Source organism: Molothrus ater, chromosome 13, assembly GCF_012460135.2.
Source record: "Molothrus ater isolate BHLD 08-10-18 breed brown headed cowbird chromosome 13, BPBGC_Mater_1.1, whole genome shotgun sequence".
In the NCBI taxonomy this organism is placed as follows: Eukaryota; Metazoa; Chordata; class Aves; order Passeriformes; family Icteridae; genus Molothrus; species Molothrus ater.
Window position 1 is genome coordinate 13,641,739 of NC_050490.2, and position 20,773 is coordinate 13,662,511.

A 20,773-nucleotide genomic window follows, 5' to 3' on the forward strand; every position below is an offset into this window, starting at 1 on the left:
CAGCCATGCTCCACACTCAACTGGCAGCACCAGGGGAGATCTCTGCACTCAGTTCAGCTGCTTCTCTTAATTCCTGACTTCCAGCACCCCCATAACTGCAGCCCTGACCAGACCAGCTCAGTACTACCCAGTACAGCTTACTGGTTTATACTGGTGCCCTTCTCTCTCTGCTCTTCAGAGCTCCATGGTACAATTTCCCTGCTAAACCTGTGTTAAGGACTCACAACCTCAGGTTCTCTCAAATACCTCTCCCAGGACCAGAACTGAGCTTAAGTCTTCAGAATCCTCAGGCCAACACCTAGGCAGCTCCTCTCCAGGTTCAGAGGAAGCTGACAGAAAGCTCAGGTTAGCCATTGATCTCTGCAAAGCCCACAGGACACATAACTTTCTCTGGGAATGTAAATAATGAAAAGGGAAAGTAGAGGAGCCTTTTTGTGCTACATAAAGCCTTATCCAACAAATCATGTCTCCTTGCACTGTGTTATATTTCAACATGCCCAGAATATAACATGGCATCAACAATACCCAAGGTGGGAGATTAAAGAACCACTGATTCCTCTTGCAAAACTTCGAGCAAAGAACCTTTGAATGATAATTTTACTAATGCATCACCTAATTCCCATCTCTCCTTCTCTTCACTCATTTTTGATTGTGTATATATGAATGAAAATGAGAGCTTTGTTCTTCCAGTAGTGCTAACTTGCTGCTTAATCTCCTGCCTCTAAGGGTCCTCCTCTAGTCATGTCATCACCAAGGTTCACTAGGAGGTGACTTTGATGTCACTAATCATGACATCAACTGGGGAAAGAGAAGCCTGAAAGAAAAGAACAAAACCCCATTAACACAGCAGTGTCCCTCATCAAGGGGAGCACACAAAGGAAATGAAAAGCAGTTCCAGATGCCCTGACCTGGCTGCTGCTCTAAATTATTTCAAGCTGAGGTTTGAGCCGTGCCATTTGTAAAGGGACAGGGCGTTAAAATGATGCAGGGCTAGGATTTTTTAAGGAGTCAAAGGGAATTATGTACACAGCATGTAAACATGTCCAGATCTGGGTCTTGGGCTGGAACTTTCTGCCTGTGCCTCTGTGCTTCTCTTTCCTTTGCACAAGCCCAGGGCCATCAAGACACAGGCTTGTTTTTCTGCTTTATGTCTAAGTACAGCATGCCTACCATGAGCATTACACAGATCAAAGGGCCAAGTTTACCTCAGGATACAGTAGAGAAAAACCAAGAAAGCAAAACTTTTCCTTCCGACTTAATTAGCTGTTCCCATTACAGGCTGTTCTGTGAGTAAATGATGGGTAAACAGAGGACCATCACATAGCTCTTCCATGCATGTCCCAGCTGCTTCATGTCCTGGATCCTTCTGACATGCCCAAGGCTGCTGAGTTATGCAAAGCCAGAGAGAAGAGGGGATATGGTGTGATGTTCAATGAATATATGAAAGTATATTTGTAAAAAACATCAAATACTGAGATCACAGAAAACAATGAGCCTGATCTGAGGCAGAATCTGTGTCAGATACTTTTCTCCCCTCCTAAAACTTTTCCAGTTGTCAGACTTTCAGTTGCCTTAAGACAGAATAATTCTTCCCTGCCCATATCCACCTACACCAGATTGCTGTCTCTTTGTTGTGCCTGTTTTTGGCTAGATGCTCCAAAAGCAGATACATCTTAATACAGAGGCAAAGCACAAGCTAGCAGGATCAGCTGTTGTTTTCCAGAATTATCAATGAGCTATTCCTTTCTTAAATATTTCTGTATTATGTGTACTATTACTGTTACCTATGGCAAAGTGAACATAACAAATCATCTCAGCTGCCTGTTCCCTACCTTCATAGCTTGATGGGAGAGTTTCAGCCTCCAAGTTGCTTGGCAACCTTCTTTTGTGTACATGTTTTATGAATTCATTCACCTCTGAATCAGAGATGAGCAGGAGCTGAATATGGGTACAGACTGCTCAGCCTCAGCTTGACCTCCCACTAATGCTGGGTTTGAACACCAGGAAATTGGTAAGCAAGTTGTCAAGGCTGTTTTGGGGAAGTTTTCCAAAATCCCAAGCTCTTAAAGCAGCAGGAACCACCATCATTATTTAGCAGGACCTTCAGTGTGACTGAAGGCAAAGGAAACCCACACAAACTAATTCCAGTTCAAATCGAAGCATCCCTCTTGGAGAAAGCTGGGGAACAACTGCACCTTATTCTCAGGACTTACACCCATGAAAAGCCTACTGTAACCCTTTGCAAACTGTCTCAGATTATAACAAACATCCCCATCCCAAGTGTGTGCACCTGCATTAGTCTAGCAGAAATTTCCAACCTCTGCCTCATCCAGTCCTGGGTACACCCACTCAGCATTCACTGGCATATCCAGTGTCACTCTGCACACCCTCTGAGCTGCTCAGATATCATCAGACTTCAAAACTGAAACCATGCAGGTGCCTTATTAAGCTGCTGTCAAGCAAGTAACCTGCATTTATCTCCTCCCAGGGCTGGCAGAGGAATTCCTCTGTGTGGGTGCATCTCCCACACCCTGTGCTCAGTGCTGCCATCCATCTCTGCTCCCCTCAGCCACATGCCCAGGGCACGAAACCAACATGGGGGACAGCTAGGAAAAACTACTGCTAGGAAGGATCAGGGGATTACAGCAGAGGAGATAGTAATGCAAAGCAGTTGCAAAAATGGCAGCTCTCCTGGGACCCACACCAGGCAACGTCACAGCGGAGGCAAGGAACACTCTGTTAGTGTTCCTTGCAAAACCAAAATAGCTGCACCACTCTGAGCAAAACCAAATAGCTGCAGTGCTGTGCCCACTGCTGCCCACCAAAGGTTAAAAAAAAATGATGAAAACTGAAGAGGTCATTGAAAATCATCAAATGTTTAGAAGTCTTAGGCTGAAAAATTGGAGAAAACGGTTTCAGACACGGAAATAAAAGGTGAACAGAGAGGAAGGAGAAATAACCTTTAAATTGCAAAAGGCTGATATAAAAAGATTGCAATCACCTGTCCTCACTGTCCACTGGGAATAGGCTGCATAAAAAGAAACACAAGTTACTATCAGCTAAGCCAACCTGTGGTGACCTGACTGCCCTCCCTCCTGATGGGTCCTTGTTCATGAAGTCCTGTGCCTCCTCTACAGTACCCAAAACAGTGCCAGCAGAGGCCTACAGCCACATCAGTCATAATAGCTCCTTTAGAAACTTGTCCATGGTTCCCCTTATTCCTCTGGAACGAGCTCTCTGTTCTGCTGGAATTACTATTCCAGTCCACTCTGCCACCTCCTGTGTTCTCTTTGATGCAAGGTGTCTGCTTACTACTTAACGTTAGCCATGTTAAACCATGTTAACCATTAGCCACTAATTAGTGGCTAATCAGAAATTTCAGAAATATTTCATCATCATATTTTGACATCATTAGGGCTTCTTTGCACATACAGAACAGAATTATTTATGGAAAATTCTGTCTTACCTGCTCATTTAGTGACAGGCTTGCCGCTTCAAAATTGGAGTAATATAATTTCTGGGATTTCTCTCAATAGTAATGATCTTCCAAAGCCTCTCTTTTACCCTTAAGATTACCATTTCTCAGCTTCTGCTTATGTATGCCTTGCAAGGTGTGAGCAGCAACCACTAAGATGAGGTCCAACACATGATCTAGGTAGCTGATGTAGGGAGCTCCAGATTATCTGTCAGAAGGCAGGCAAGGATCTATCACCCCCTGCTTCTATAACACACATATTATGGCTTTAATTTGTTCTGAGGCAGCAGGCAATTTCAGATACTCAAGTATTTTGTACTGCCATGGCCAGGCCATCAATCCATGTGTTTTTCAGTCAGCATGGGAGAAATGTAGACTGTCTTGCAGAGATGCAAGGCCTCTGAGACCTGGCAAGCAGTAAAAAGCAGTATTTTCAAGTTAGGCATATATGTGACTTTCACCTTCTGGGGTTTCTGCACAAAGACAAAAAAGCGAGAAGAACTAGAACATTGCCCTAAACTGTCCCTTGCCTAAAAGAAGGTGAAGGCAGGAGATGAGTACACAGAGACCTGAAGGACAGCTGCTGTAACAGGTAGAGTGCAGAGATCCATGGAGCTATAAAATCCATGGGCTCTTTTCCGAGAGAAGGATTTAATCTGAAATGAAATCAGGCAGGAGGAGCAGACTGAAAAAGCTTCCATTGTCATAAAAATATCTCCCTGGGTAATCCACAGTGATGGAAAAAGGAAACCCTGATAATTTATGTGACAGTTTAATGGGATTTTGGTGACATTGGATACTTTAGAAAGAATTTGCCCAAACAGGACAGACAGGACTTTAATAAGGCTTCAGCTCCAAACCAGCAATATTTTCACTCCTTGCTTTACCATTTCATTCTACATACCCACTGCTCACTCACAGCTCATTTTCTCATTTGCAAGGCACATTTCAACTCTGTAAGAGCAACAACTGCTCTTTCTGGTTAGATCCCCTGCCAGAGAGGCTTCTGAGTATCTGATCCCTAAAGGGATCAAGCTGCCTTTGCACCTACAGGGCAGAGCATCACTGAGCTGTGAACTCAGAGGCATGAGCTGCCCTCTGGCCATGTCCCCTGCTCTGTGGATGGCACTAACAGCTTCTGTGTGGAATTAAAGGGCAGCAGATGGACAGGCTGGAGCAGGAGCTGCTGGCAGAGGGGACGCCCCCAGAACACACTGCAGGGATAAATGGCTTTCACACCCAGTGAGTAATGCCTCAGCCCCCATCTCCTGCCTGCGGGGGACACAGCCTTTACCCCCAGCACAACACCCCATGCCCTTCACTGCCATGGCTCCCAGAGCAGGCTCAGGGCAGGAGGAATCGCTCAGAGCGCCAAACCCAGGTGAATCCGGGGTTAATGGCATCGAACTCCACAAAGGAACATTTAGACTGAATATCAGAGAGTTACACTCAAAAGTCTCCCCTGTGGAGAGGTGGAAGTTAACATTAAAACCACATTGCCCAGAGCACAAGTCATTTTGTATACAACAATCCTAAAGTGGCTGGGGACAGAAATAACCCAACAGGAATTCATTTTCTTTGCTAACTTCAATGGATCCAGTTAAGAAGCCCAAGTTTTGCTAATTTCTCCTTCTGGCAAATCCAGGCATGAAAGAAATGGTAAAAAATTGGGTGATGATCTCAATATTTTGTCCATTCTGGGATGAACTTAGAACCTGCCTGTGAGCCCTAAAATGGGTATGAGAAACAGCTGCCAGTGTTTCTTTCACTGCTGGGAATAACAGCCAAGTTTAACAGTTTAACACAAGTTTAAGTTGTGTAGTACTTCAAGTTGTTCTGCTCTACAGAAGACAAACTCTATAGTTTATTCTAAAAAAGCTCTTTACTCTTTATGCAGTACATATTTAAAACCCACCTATTACCACCTACAGCATAAAGTAATGTTTATTCTTAAATATGTGTTGTGCTTTTAAGTGGCACAGATCCATCTCTCCCTGACTTGAAGTCTTCCTCAGGGAATGACTTGAAAGTAGTAAAATATATTAAAAGGAAGTACAATCAGAGCCTCTCATTGTCAAATTGATAAAATATCATTTTTTGTTAAGATAAAAAGCATCACAGATTGCCTCTGATGGTAAAAATTAAATTCTTAGTCTTCACTTGATTTGATATTTATCACTCATTGCTCCAGAATCAGTCAAGCAGAGAATGTTTCTTAAAAATAATATTATTCTGTATTTCTCCTGGAGTAAGCAAACTAAGAATTTTAAACTGTGTGTTTTCTTATATATAAAAAGCTCAGAAGAAGGAGGAAATAAACAGAAAGTCTACAAAAAACCTTCTACTACTTCACTATGTCAACAGCTTCACAGTAAAGGACCTTCTGCAGGTTGACCTCATTTGTGGCATCACTAAATTGACTTTTACATTATTGCTGTCTAAGTCTATCCTAAATCTTGAAACTGCACTGTCCAGAGCTGATCCCAAAGGAAATTCTTGCTTTCCACAAACAAAAGATCAGTGAGGTTAAACTGTCTCCAAATTTTGAGTAATGAACCTTGTCTTCATGGCAAGGTCTTCGTTGAACTCCCCAAATACCTGAGCAAAAGAACACAAGTAAGGGGTCAACATAAAAGGTCTTTCAGTCAGATCATCAAGAAAGCAAATCATGATACACTGACCTTGTATCATGACATAAGCAGCACCATGTTCCATCTCCTAGGCTGCATGACATGTTGTGTGACAGACCATAAGCAGAACATAAGTTTTCCAGGAGAAACAGCAGAGATGAGGCCTGAAGTTCCCAACCAAGTTCATACTGTATTTTTTTTCAAGCAGTTCTACTATTGAGATATCCTAAAGATGAAGAAGAAATCAGGCTCACATAGCACAATCTGAGCCCCAGAGTACGTGACAAAACTAGGTGGAACAAAAGCAGAAAACATGCAGAACTTTCAAACAGTCTGTGGAAAGACACACTAAGCTGTCCCTGTCTCAGGTCAGTAAGTTCTTCCCTTCAGATGCCAGCAAAATGATAGCTAGTGGACGATGTCTTCCTGCATCAATCACTGCAGGGAGCAGAGTGTCAAGTTAGGAAGTGTCATCTGTTCGAGGCAGTAAGATGGTAGGAAGGTTAGGGTGAGGAAAAAGGTTCTTTTTATCCCCACAAGTTGCTACAAAGCATAGAAAAACGTTCTCATGAATAAAGGAGTCAGGCTGCAGAACAGTCCTGGCATCCTCAGAAGAAACAGAAGTGGGACATGAGATGCCCTTCCTTGGCACTCCATGTATCACTGCAAAAGCGGGAGCTTTCACACAGGAGAGCTTTCAGTTCTTCATAGTTTCCTAAGTGATATTAAATTTATTTTAAAATCATTCTCCAGAAGGTTCTTTCAGGCAAATAATTTAAGAGCACAACTGATAGTTCCTAATCAGTTTGAATTTCTGATGTGTAGTGCACAGACTGATTTCATAAAGCTGCTAACTGTGATGTTGCCTCAATCCCAGTGCCTTCCTGCACTTTCACAGCAGAACTTTGAACTTCTCCAATTCACCCTGCCCCAGAATCCTTCCACTTGTAGCTGATTCTCTCTATACAGCCTGTAAAATCCACAGCACGAGCTCCTCTCTCAACGTGCCATAAGAAACACTCATATCAAAACCATTATATTGCAGAGTGTTCACAGCCACTTCATCTCCTGCTCTGTAAACTCTGAGTGCTTTTAAAAGAAACACTTATTTATATAGAAGAAAATCCCTGTAAATCATGGTCATGACAAGCTAATGGCTAGCATTGCAAAGATGATTTACCTTCTTGCTGTATCTAACAAAGCTTCTTATGTTAATACCTTGTTTTCAAAATATGAAGAGACTTCTAACTGATGTTTTCTAACTGCAAGAATATGCAGCTAATGAAAAATGCCTTACATCAGAAAATAACCTTCCCCTGCCACCTAACACTCCCATCAACTCTCAAAATCAAAGGATTTCCTTGAATTATTTCCTTCCTCTGTATTACTCAGGGTGCTTCCCTCATGGATGAAGAAACCAACCATTCAGTCTCACTGCCTGTTTTACAATCCAAATTCATTTTAGGGTTTGCATGCATTACCTGCATGTTTCAATTTGATATATTTTGATTTCTGCTTATTAAATTACATTTGAGGCAGGTTATATGGCCTCATGGGGAGCACTACCCTTTGTGCAAACAGCCATTTTATCAGGGCTGAGCCTAATTTCACATTTTGATAGGCTGGAAAACAAGGTCATGGCCATGATGTCTGTGTGGCAAGTGATGCCCCAGCTGGTGGGAGAGACTTTTGATAAGCCAGGAGGAGGATCCTGGGAGTGTTGTGATTTAAAGGGTATGATCTAGGATATGAAATTAAGGAGCAAGCCATCAGTGATGAGCTGTTTCAAGTCTATTGACAGCAGTCTCCATAGCTGGCAGGGCATCACCTTTGCCAGCACAGAGACTATAAGCACCTCACTGCATGTTTATTGCTCATTCAATAGTTAGTAATGGCTAAAAATGGGGAGAATAGGGATAATGGGGACACCTCAGCCCTTAATGACATGCCCAGAGGCCTTCATCTGTCTCTTGCTTGCTCTTTCAGCCTCTGGCCAGTAGCTCTTTTTGAAGCACAATTCCCACGAGTTGAGTTGTGCCTCATGGTGACCCTCTGGCTGTTGTTTTTGTGCCCTTTCAAAATGCTTGACAGAACTGTCACAGAAGGAGCTTGGCATCTGGAAGCTGTGGCAGACACGATATGACCTGATTCATAAAACACAGCTAAACAGCTTGGGCTGCCAGAGGCCAGGATTTACAGGACTGAGCTTAAAAATGGCCTTCAACGCCTGCTCTGCTAAATGCACTTCCCTACTGCACACAAAACAATTCCCAAGTTGTGAGGGTGACCTGCAACTCTGCAAAGTAACAAAGCAGACAAGACACTAGAGACACTAATCTGGGTACAGCCTGCACTGTCCACTGCTACTCAGGACAGGAAAGGAATGACCTCAGCTCTGGCTGCACCTTTAGCACATGGCTACCGGGGTAGGAAGGACCTAAAGAAAAAAAAAAAATTCCAGAATTTTTTTCCAAAATTCCCCAGCGCAGCAAGCACAAAAGAAAAAAAAATTAAGCCAGAGATAATTTCTGCTGCATTATCCACTACAGCCTTATTTTTACAATAAAAGCCTCTCTGCATTTTTATTTCCAGCAGGCACAGCCTGATCAGCAAGGAATTTAAGGACTTTCTGCCCTCCCATCCATCTACCTATTTTCTTCATCTCTACTTCAATCACTAGTTACAGCCTTCTGTTAGGTGCTCACCATGGGACCTAAACATCCTCTGGGAGACCTGTCAAAGTCACTCTGATGCCAGTGATAATAAATTCCATCTCACTCATCTTCTCTTGAAGCACTTCATAGACTGAAGATTACATGTTTCAAGTGTGTTCCAAGTTATGAAGGTAAGGATTTACAGAAAAATCAAGTAAGTTGATCAAGGATAAAATACAAATCAGTCAGAGCTGGAAGCTCAACAGCTGTTTCCAAAGCTCCAGTCAAAGAATTCTGTGCCATCCGCATTCACCCTAGAAGTGATTTTCTACATAATCCATTACTTCGAATCACTTCCTCCTCTTTTCATTAGCTATGAAAATGAATTGAATTGTGCACTTAGACATAATCAATAGAGCCCTCTCTCAGTCATGTTATTTGTCCTATATCAAGATCAGCTGTCATTTTCATTCTGGAACCCACCCATCCTTCCCAAAATTATCAAGCACACACACATTTGCAGAGTGCTATGGTATTCCTTTATCCATCACGATCATGTAATGTTTTCAGACTAGAGGAAAAAGCAAAAGATTATAGGAAAGTGGTAAGGGAAGAATAAGGAACTAAAATAGAGTGTTGTAGTAGGTCTCTCTGGTTCTTAAAAAATAAAATAAAAAAATAAAGCTCCTAAGTTGTCCAGAAGTCCTTCCTTATCTGTGGGCCAAGACATATCTCCAACCCCATTCTGACTTCTTCATTTACTCATCACCTCTGCCCTCATCATGTTTTAATAAAACACTTCAACATATTTAATTTAACCTCACTATTTCAAAGCACCCAGGCTAAGCTAGAAATATTTTCAAAAGAATTTGTTAAACAAATTCAAGGGAAAAGAAAAGTAAAAGCTTATAAAAAGAATTGCCAAGTGGCAAGAAAAATTACTTTCTTTTTCCCCCCACAGCTAAGAAACACAACAATTGCAACTGGTAGAGCAAATTAAATTCTAAGTGCACTGGTGATTTGATAGATATAATTTTCTAAGTGTTAGAGCCACATAATAAGTGCCCTGAAATGATACAGAAGTCCAAGTTTAGCTGTCTGGGAGCACTGGTGCACTTTGCAGTATCTACCATGTCACTCGTCAGCTCGTTGATCTTATCAGCACATTTGCAGTCTGAGCAGAGCAGCTGTCCCCACTTGGTTTTTATTTCTATTTCTGCATTAGAAACAGGTGGGCAAGCTCAGAGAGCTAACAAGTTTCTTTTTGATGTAGAGATGGACAAATCCTCTCATTAACAGAATGGCCTTTTAAAAATCATTATGGGGTATTTTTAGCCCCATTTCATTTCAGTATTTCTGTGTAATTGCAGCCCATTAATCACAAATGCTTGTTTCTAGAATCTGTCAGTTATAGGCAACAAGTAGTAGCAGCCTGTGGCATCTGCAAACGACTACTTTCAACATATTGCTGGCTTATTTTACTAGGGTAAGATTGGCTGCATCAGTCACACAGGAATGGATCTCATTCTCCAATTACAGAAATTAAACTCAGTTAAACAGGTCAGGCAGAAATCTGCATAGACCCTCCCAGCAAAATCAACTTGGTGGGAATTAGAAATAGAATAGAAATAGCAGGTGTTCAGAATTCCAGATACAAAACCAGGAGAAAAACAAATGCATACCATGTACTGCAAATATGCCTCCTCACTCAGTAATGCTCTTGGATAGATTAATATTAAAATCAGCACATAGAAATAGCATTTGATTAAGATCAGCACATAGAAATAGTGTTTGCTACATTTCACAAGAGTGTGGAGCCCCTCACATGGATGTGGGCAGAGTAGCTGAACAAACTATCTGCTTGCAGCTCTGGCAAACATGCACTAAGCTGCTCCGTACAATCCAAACAACTCCAGGCATTTGTAATGCACGGCTAGCTAGGTCAGCCTTTATCAGACAGAAATGCATAGCTTGGAACATTAAATCCAGAAATTAGATTGTTGTTTTCCAGAAAGTTTTCAAAGCCTTGAGGTATCAGCTGAATGACTTTTCTATTTTCAAGTCAGACGCAGCAGACAGTCTCTCCAACCAGCCAGCCAAGATTTGAAAGCACCAAGAAATTTCCCAGTTTAGAAGGATAAAGGTGAAAGCAACGTGAAAGTTATAACGCCACCCACACTGTTTCCCAAGAGTCTGTTAGTTCTGGGTGTTGAGGAAGGGTTTGCCTGTGCAAGCTGAAGCCTATTGTTAGAGTGAGAAATTCAAGAGTCACAGGAGCATGAAAAATCTACCTCAGAGTAGCAGAGTTCCCTGTTAGCAGGACACACTCTGGGTTCTGTCACAGCCTAGCAGTTCTTAAACTGTGCAAGACTTGACAAACTGTCCCCGAGCTGAGTTCCCAAACTGAAAGCAATGGTTTGCTAGAAGAGTGGCAGACCCCATTTTTTGCCAACTCTGCCCAATCTTGCCATCCAAAATAGTTTGTTCCCACAAGATCATCAGGCACCAGAAAGCAATGTGTATCTACCTCAATCTGTGTACCAGCACAGCTTTTCTGGAACAGAAAAGGAAAAAATATTGAACCAGAAACAAAAACTGCTCTCTGAGATGGCAGGAGTGGTTGTGTGGGTCTGACAGCAGCTGGTACATGTGCTACACCCCCTGGGATTTCCAGCCACAGATTACTCTTCCACAAGGCCAACCTGCCAGCTGTCCTGCTCCCAAATCTCTGAGCACAGCTTGCCTAGCACTTATCAATGAGGAGGTACAACCAAACAGAAAGGAGAACAACTGGTCACATTTCTACTGCTAGAAAATGATAATTTCTTACCTTACAGGAGGCTTGAACCTGAGGAACTTCTTACTGACCTTTTAATTCAAGGAGCAAGAGTGATTCACAGACTGCCCCACTAGCTACTGACCAGAAGCACCTACTTTAACACAGGTGTCCAAACCCAACTGCCTTCAAGAAAACCCACTTCACACATCAGCAGGTGCTCCAGACCTTCTGATTTGTGCCAAAACAGCCACCCTGTGTAATATGACCCCTGACCAGCTGGGCAATATTGTGGCCAGATGAAGGAACCCCTTCCTGACCTTGGCTTTCACCTTGAGGCACAAGCATTGACTCTTCCCACCTTGGTAAGCACACTGCTCCTGTCAATATTCAATCTCCAGTGACAGTCTGACCCTAAAATTATGTCCTGCCTCTCACAGCCCAAATCCACACTGAGGAGAGATTTACCTCAATTCAAAAGCTTCTCTGGCTGACTTACACAGTACCACAGTGACCTTTTAGCACATGCCCCACAGGACTAGAATTTATGGCCAGGCATGGGAAATGTGCCACTCACAGAAACACGCTGATTCAGGGGGTTTTTGCCACACCATAATTTGGAGCTAATGATAGAAACCCAGTAGCAGTTTAATGCTTCTTCACCATTTTAGGGAGAAAGAGCTGCCTGGGGGCTCTGCTGGGCTGTGTTTCAATACCTTGATTGGCCATTGGAAACACAACACCTGCAGGATTCTCACTGACTGTTTCCACCTAAGGGAGAGAAGATTATTTTTTTTTTGCCCTTCTGTTAAGGCAAGAATTTGGGCAACCTAGCACTCCTATAGAAGCTTGCAGGTCAATTGCAATGAGAACTGGTCCTGGGGTGTTGGAAGACAGGCATATTCCAAGCAGCTGCCTATAACTTTCCAAAGCAATATAAGAATTACATACAACCAAACCATTTTCGGTTTCATTGATAATTTTTAATGCCTTGTAGCAAAAATACAAGTAGTACCACACTCCTGTGAGAAGACCCTTCTGAGACACTTGACAAACCAATCAAGAAATAAAATAATTATGACTAAGATATGCTAATTTAGATTTTCAAGATGTTTAATTCATTAGTGTATCAGAAAAGGCTGTTATGTTCTGGAAGTCTGGAGGATTGCCAGCCTTCAGCTCTACTGAGAGAATGATAGAATATCTTGGGTTGGAAGGGACCCACAAGGATCATCAAGTCCAACTCTTGATGTTCAAGCCCAAATCCATACCAACCAAGAAGATATCAATAACTTATGTTCCAGAATGTTCTGCCTTTAATCAGATAGTTTTTTCTCTAGAAAGGATATGCAAAGGTTATAAGTCTCCTGGGGCAAAAGTAAGACTGTTCTAAATCAAAGATGGAAAGGCAGCTGAACAAGTGCTCAAAAAAGTGCTACAGAATTTTCTGCCCTATCCCCTAAGCAGAGGACGGCTTAGAAAAAATATCCAAATTTCAGAAGGAATTTTATTTTTAAAAAATGCAGAACATGGCAGCTGAATGAAGAACACCACAAATAATCTCATTTAAGGTGCTTACTCTGCCATCATGCTGCATTAGGCAGAGGGTGGGACAGAATGAGAGATTACCCTAATATTTACTCTTTGCTAAAAACACTGTGATTGTCTATGCTTCAAAGCCCAATTTTAGCATCCTTGCTCAGTGTTTTCTGTCCATTCCTTGCTGCCTTGACTACTGGAGTTCAATATATTAATATGTATTTTGCCAAGCTCACAGAAGGCTGACCACAGTGTCAAAGCTGTGCTGGCAGAGATGGCTCCACCAAACGCTGGGATTCAAAGAGCATTTGCTACATCGTGAAAAATACTGGCCTCAGCCTGCAGACAACCATGTGTCTGTCTCACAGATTTCATATTCCATTCAACCAACTTCCATCTTTATGGCAGCAAGCTGGATAACTCAAACAGGAGCGTAGTTTTGCAGAAATTTGTGCGCTCTTTTTGCAAGGAGCTGCCAACGCTGTTTTGACTGGGATATCAGAAAGAAAAAGTAGAAGAGATGCTTGAAATTGAGAGGCAATCTTGAGAAAAATTTCAGCACAGACCATCAGTGTTGCATAACTGGACAGCTTTGCTTTGGCTTCAGAAGCTTGAGAAACTGTCTATTCAAGTGGAAAAAAAACATTCTCAATTCTGTAATTATTTAGCACTGGTAGAACACATGACAATTTTATTCAGCCTTTCTTCACTGCTGCATTAAAACAGGATAACAGTTTTCACAACAGCTGACTCTTCCTGTCACCGAAAACACAGTGTTTGGTACAAAGTGAGAGAGAAATCAGCACCTCTGCCTGGCAGCCCTGCAAACTAGCAGAAAATCATCAAATCAAAAAGAATACAAAGACACAAACCTCATTATTGCAGATACAAGGATAAAGAAAAAATGTTTTTCTCCAGTGTTCCATAATCATCTCAATCAATTTCTACACACAGTAAAATCTGTTCACTTTTAACTATAATCACAAATAAAGAGAAGAGATAGAGAACTGATGAAAGGAAAAAGCAGAACAGGTCTGTAAATGGAATACTTGAAGGAAACGTAATGCTGGTGGACATTTTCTGCATAAGATTGCAATTTGATCCACGTTAAGTACCTAGAAAGCTACAAAAACAGTCTGTTAGAGAACATCTGTTCCCACTTGGTGGAAATGCCATCTAATGGGGGAGCCCCCAAGGAGCTGGGGCTTTCTTCAGTTCTTGGTTTCTCTCCTGAGATTATCATCAACGGCACCAATGGTTCTTGCTTCTTGTATGACATTAGCAGTGTGGAGTTCTTATAATAAAAGCCTATCAGGCCTTCCCACAGAAACCAGTCAGCAGCCAGACAGCTCTGGGGAGGTGGATTGTTCCCCATTTGGCAGACATGTGTGACCTGAGGGTCCATGAGCAGTGGCTGTGCTGCTTGCACATGCGCTGGAGGGAGCATCACATGCAGTAACAGTGGGGAGCAGATGTGCTTGCTGCTCTGAGCTGCTTCCAGCCAGCACCATGCCAGGTTAGCACTCCAGATGAATTGCTACAGGCAGCCCTTCTGCCTGCTGAAAAGATCATTACCAATCAAAGCAGGTCACTCTACCTCCTTATTTTAACATTATTAGATGAGAGCTTCCTTTAAGGAGTGCAGCTTCCTTTGAGGCCAGCTGACTCCAATAAGGTGTTGAACTAATTTGGTCCCTGTTTCACTAGGAGATGTGTCATCTCCAGGTTTGAAAAAGTTATTCAAGAGAGCTTGAGCCTTTCATAATTAACATGCAACACTGGTTGCCACACGGGGAGCAGGCACAGGTTATAATAACTCTGAGTCAATAATTCATAAACTATAATGCATTATTAATCAATTATTGAGGCCTGAATTACATTTAATGAGATTAAGCTGATTGGAGCACTAAGCTGTTTGAGTCATATTGATTTAATCAATGTGCTTAATTAAACTGTGTACATTTTCCACATGATCATTATTTCCCAGTATCCTGCATAAGTGGCCCCTGCAATTCACATCCTCTGTTGTTCTTTGCTCAGGAATTTCTCTTTGCTGCAATTTATATTTAAAGGTAAAGGGCTTGTTTCTTCCTAAGAAAAGATCAAAGTTGCAAAACAACCATCTAAATAGCTTATACAAGCAGATTGAGAAATGTTAGAAGAGTTTTCCCAGCAACAGTGTGTTTTTTATTCTGTAGGCCTAAGATGAGACCAGGTAAAAACACCTCATTAGTCCCACTTTATCACTCATTCCAGCTCCACAAGCATCTGCAGATTCAATGGTATGAGCATTCTACCATATCTATCCCAAAAACATTACTCTAGCCTTCTTCAGAAACATGCCTAGGCAAAAAATGTGCTTCAAATTCCCAGGAGACTACATTTAAGATAAGCAGGTGTCATTACCTCTTTTTGACAAGTATTCATAATGGCTTCCTCAGCCATGCATAAAGAGGACATATGATGACAGAAGAACAACTCAAATTGACAGATATTACAGATGTAAATGCATTTTCTAGTGTCATTTTTGTTTAATTTCCCTCACCTCTGCTGTTAATTATCTGGGACAATTTGGGTTAACTTTAAACCACAAAATTCAGATCTATAATGCTACCCACAGCTAAAAGAATACTCATTAGGTGTGTTGACTCTAGAACACACATAACACATTGAATAATCACTATTATTAATGGGGATGACAACAGTACAACCAGCCATGAAGAGAGTTGTGCAATTCCTCTGGGACTGTTGGAGTCATTACTCTGTGTTAGCACTAACCAGAATGGCACCTACACTCCATCACTTCTCAGAGGTGTCCTGCCCCTTGCCTCCTCTGACTAAAGGTGAGAGCAAATCCACCCCAACCCAGGGTACAGCCAGGAAACACCTCCTGAAAAACACTCACAGGGCAATGTAGAGTGTACACTGTTCTCTTCTGACCAGTAATTTTGCTTTTGGTGGTTTAAATTCCACCATTCTGTTAACATTAGCAACATATCAGTGTCCTTTATTTCTTAACAAGAATACAATTTTGTCATTGCCTGTGTGTCAGTGTTTAGATATTTTCCTTACACTTCTTTGAAGAGTTAATCTGTCCATTTGCTCTGTCACAACAGTATCCTACTGCTTGCAGGGTCTACTCAGCTGTCTGCCAGGGAGTTTAGTGGAGTTACACACTGCACACATGCATAAATAATACTGTGAATTAAGAGTTTGCAAACTATTACTGAGTACACATACATACTGCTAACACTGCCTTCACTGGGCTCTGTGTGTGTGGCAAACAAGAAAATCAGAGCTCTGCAAACACCTATTAATTCATCAAGCAAGGAGCTGGCACCAAGATTTGCAAGCTTTTTGTTTCTGCATTCATTTGAGAATGCTCTGAAAGATATTGGGAATTGCTCTCCCTTCAGAAGTCCCTTTAGCTCTCATCAGGCAGACCTAACATAGCCAGAAATAAAGTCAGAATGATTTTACCTTTATCACAAGACCATGAGGATATTGCACTTAGAAAGGGTATTAAAGATGTCTCTACTAGCTGGATGCTGAGTCTTCTCCATCTGATGGCAGGAAGGGCAAGATTAAGTTAAAAAGCAACCACAAAAAACAAAATAGACCCTCTCAGTCTCTGTTTGTTCAAGTCTATGGAGCTGCAAAGCCCAGCAGGAACCATTGACCAGCCCAGGAACCTACAGACATGGATCAAGTTTGAGTGGAGGTTGTGTGATTGCAACTGAGTGGTTGCATGAACAAGAGTAAAAGCACGGGAGGCCAAAGAGTTCCCACCTCACTTCCTTCTGTCTTCATATCAATTTTACAAGCAAACATTTAATAAAAATTATTCAGTGCACCACCATCATATAAAGGGCAGATATAAAGAGTGGAAGGAGAAAGGAGCCTAAAGTGAATATCAAAGCCTCACACAAACAAGGCATAATGCAGGAGAGAAGTAGCCCATTTTTCTTCCCTGCAGCATGGCTTGTGCTTCCTATTAACAAGGTGCACATTAATAAATTTAACTCAGACAAATTTAACCATCCTAGGACCACATTAATCAAAAGCCTGACAAGAGCAATCTGAAAGAGTTGAGGAAGGGAAGTAAAGCACAGCTGACACAGAGGATGCCATGCCCTCACTCTCCCTGGGCACTTCCAATACAAAATAACTCCTTCCCACTGCACTCCTACCAGGCTGACCCTGCTGCCTTCCCAGTGCTCCTCACTCACCCTGTGCCTCTTTATATGATGTTTCCTTATCCCCACGTGTCTGTACTTGAGAAAGATTTAGACTATTTCAATATGACCCAGTGCAGGAATTACAAGGTCCTGGTGAGATTTGTGCCACTGGCATTGCTGAAAAGAATCTCTCAAGGTACAGATTAACACATGTAACAAAGGCAACATAAGTTTGATAGAAATCAAAATGACTATAGCTCATGAAAACTGTGCATTGGCCTGAACCAGAAGGAAAAACAAGGGCTGTCCATTTTTATTCATTATCTATGTGCCAAGTTCCCCAGTGCTGGAGCTCCACATTCGTTCTCAAGCTGAAATACCCATGGAGACTGTACATAGCCATGGGATTTATTGCAGAGAAATCCTCCACCCTTTGGTCTCTTCATATTTAGCTCTAAGTTGTTGCTCTTGAGTTATGTTTTTAGCATGGAAAACATTGACAAACAGGTCCTTCCATCAGCCAAAACACTTCACAGAAAGATGGGTATGTCATACAAAATGAGGAAGCTGAGAAGTAACTGCTGATCAAAGCAACACAAAGCAGCACAAATTAGACTAAGTGCATCCCCAAAAGCCATAATTATCCAAGCTACTCAAACAAAATAAGCACATACATGATTATTCAGATTTGCCCACAGGCATCCCCCACAGCATAAAACATGGTGTGCTGCCTTGCTGTTCTTCCACTTGATACAACAATAAATATTTTCATCACTTAAGAGTATTGGTGTTTACTTTTACAGTCTTGAAAACTTGAGTGAAGCTGTGTTGCCTTGACAATCTCTTTCCTCCAGAAAAACTTCTCTTTCAGTTGGACAATTGGGGTTTCTACACGTTCTCTTTTGAGTTTCATGGGCTCATGGATAGAAAGTCTGCAGTCTTATTGTTGTGCAAGGCTTCAGAGGAAGGGTTAATGTCACAGGATTTCATGGCATTTCAGGGAGAACTACAAGCTCCCACTGGCTTCAGGTACTACCACAAGGCATGAGATATTTATTTCTATTGAAATAAAGAGGACTTAAGCCACATAATTGGGATTTGAACCTAGCTGCAGTATATTAAACAGACTGAAGCATTCAGGAAAAGTATCTGTCCAAATTATTCATGGATGCCTTATGAATCTTTCAGCAAACCTGGGCTGAATAAGCAAGCCAAGCCTTGTCTGTGTAGACAGGTTAACAACCTTTGAAAACCTGCCAGGCTCTCTTCTAACACTGCAGGAAGGAATCTAATATACTCTGAGAATACAGTGCTCCAGAAAATGGCCTTGCCTCCCAACATGGTCACATTTATATCTCAACACTTTCTTGATTTTTTTTTTCTTTTTTTTGCTTTCCTATCACAAAACACTCCTTTCAGAAAGTCCTTTCAAAACCAAAAGAACAGAAGTCCAGTGTTTAGGACAGTGACTCCTCATGCGACTGACTCACTCCAAGCCCTTGCTTAGATAAACCCAGATGTTACCTCAGTTTTTGCTTTGTACCACCATTGGAAAGGGCTTCTCACTTGGGCAGAAAATCTTGTTCACTGCATGCCTCTTCCAGATGGCTCCAACCCCCAAATAAAATATTCCAACTTACTCTCAGTTGCCCCCTTGAGACCTCTTCTGCCAGGAGGTGTCAGCAAATAACACCTGACCAGGTGATCACTGCCATGTGCCAAAGGCTGCTTTAGATAACCAAACTCCCCTTCCCCAACTCCCACCCACTGGTTTTCTGTGTCATCATTATCATGGAAAAGAAGGGCTTAAGGGCAGGAATTCTCCCTTCAAGCCAGGCATGGACAGCCACAATTAAAGCTATGCATGGAGATTATAAATTCCCCATGTATCCTGTACTTGGCTATTTTGCTTTAGTATTTCAACCAAGAAAAGCATGTTCATGATACAAATTTGCTAATCCAAGGTAAAAGCTGAATTCGTAATCAAGTTATTACAGTAAAAAGGTAAGAGCTGTGGATGATTACACTGTAATATCAGCATAGCTGCAGTCACTCTGCTCTAAACCTGGACCAAAAAGGATAGCAATAATTTTCACCAGCTCTCATATTTCAAGTCCCTTTTAGTTTAGAAGAAGACTGCAATGAGAACTGTGGTTCATGTCACAGAATCCCTTTGGAATCGTCTAGCCTAGTGCCTAAGTGAGCTAATGAAGAGTATTCAGTTAACATCTAAAACGATCCTAAGACAATTTAAATATCCACAAGTCTCAAAGGTCTCAACCTGTGTTATGTTTGAAGACGTAAAAAAATTCACTGTACACCTAAAAATCAACCTACATATAAGCAGTTAATGATTTAGGCTCTAAAATCAAAGCTAACCTAATGTGATGCTAATCAAAATCTTAACACTTGCTGTTGAGCTACAGAAACATGCAAATGTTAATCTTGTTCATCAGGGCCACTGAAGGTCTAAATCTTTGGCTCTCACAATGAGAAATAATCAGCTCTAGATATAAAATGGCAATTATAATATTTACTATTAAACAGAACATAATCAGTATGGTCTCAGACAGAATGCAAAGAGATATATTGTGTCCAGATGGATCTGCTGGGCACACTGCAGGAACTGGAATTTCACCAGAAGACTTCAATTACTGGTCCAGCTTGGAATGAGTTATCTTGGTTTTGGTTTTTCTCAATTTAAGACTTCAAAATACATAAAGATTTTAGTAGAAAACATAAAATATTTTTTAAATCTTGTTGAATTAGTTATTTCACAGTTTTTTTTTCCCTAGGAAATATTTTATTTTGAACTTTTCAAATGTTTTACATCATTGAAGAGAAATTAGAAGTAAAAAATGGTATCAGTTCTCCTCCCTCTTTCAGGCAAACCTGTAATTTTTAAAAAGCATTATATTTGGCTATTCCTCATATTTATATTCCTTTTTCCAAATGAGAAAGACAAGAAAATCAGCATGTTCACAAAAGAGGTTGTTATTGTCACCACTGACATGAGCACAATTCACCAGCATCTTTTTTAATGCTTCCTTGGGCTACTTACAGAACTGCTCCAGGTCATCTCTGTTTTTAGACTCAGGCATGGCAGTGATTGTGAGAAGTGGGCATGGATTTCCTCCTAGAGTCTGGCAGAGTGTCTGCTGCCTCCAGTAAACCTTCTTAGGGTTCCTATTTTGTTCCAGGATATCAAGATGGGACTGAAAAAGAAGCAAGGAAGCAGATTTATAAAGGAGTTCACAGTCTATAAAACCTGATTTTATTCCAGTAGCTGTATATGATTTTTGATACTAATTTCATATCTTGCTAACTTCCCAGCTGCTCTCTTTTGCCAGTTAATATCAGCACCTTTTACATCCCACAAATACGCACAAGCCATTCACAATGCATCCCAGTTCACTGAAGCTGCACAGAATATTTATTCTTATATCATTATCTATTTGAGGAAGTCCCTTTTTATTGCAGAGAGGTTGGACCAGATGACCTTTAAATGTCCCTTCCAGCCC

The 20,773-nt window shown here is 41.5% G+C and overlaps 1 protein-coding gene across 1 annotated transcript in view; it reads right to left on the reverse strand.

Annotated features, from left to right (window-relative positions):
- Window positions 1-20,773, reverse strand: part of AGBL1 (AGBL carboxypeptidase 1) — a 245,936-nt gene that overhangs the window by 164,312 nt on the left and 60,851 nt on the right. Inside the window, exon 17 of the mRNA XM_054516258.1 lies at window positions 20,314-20,467. Within this exon, the coding sequence (XP_054372233.1) occupies window positions 20,314-20,467 (154 nt within the window). The remainder of the gene's footprint in view (window positions 1-20,313; window positions 20,468-20,773) is intronic.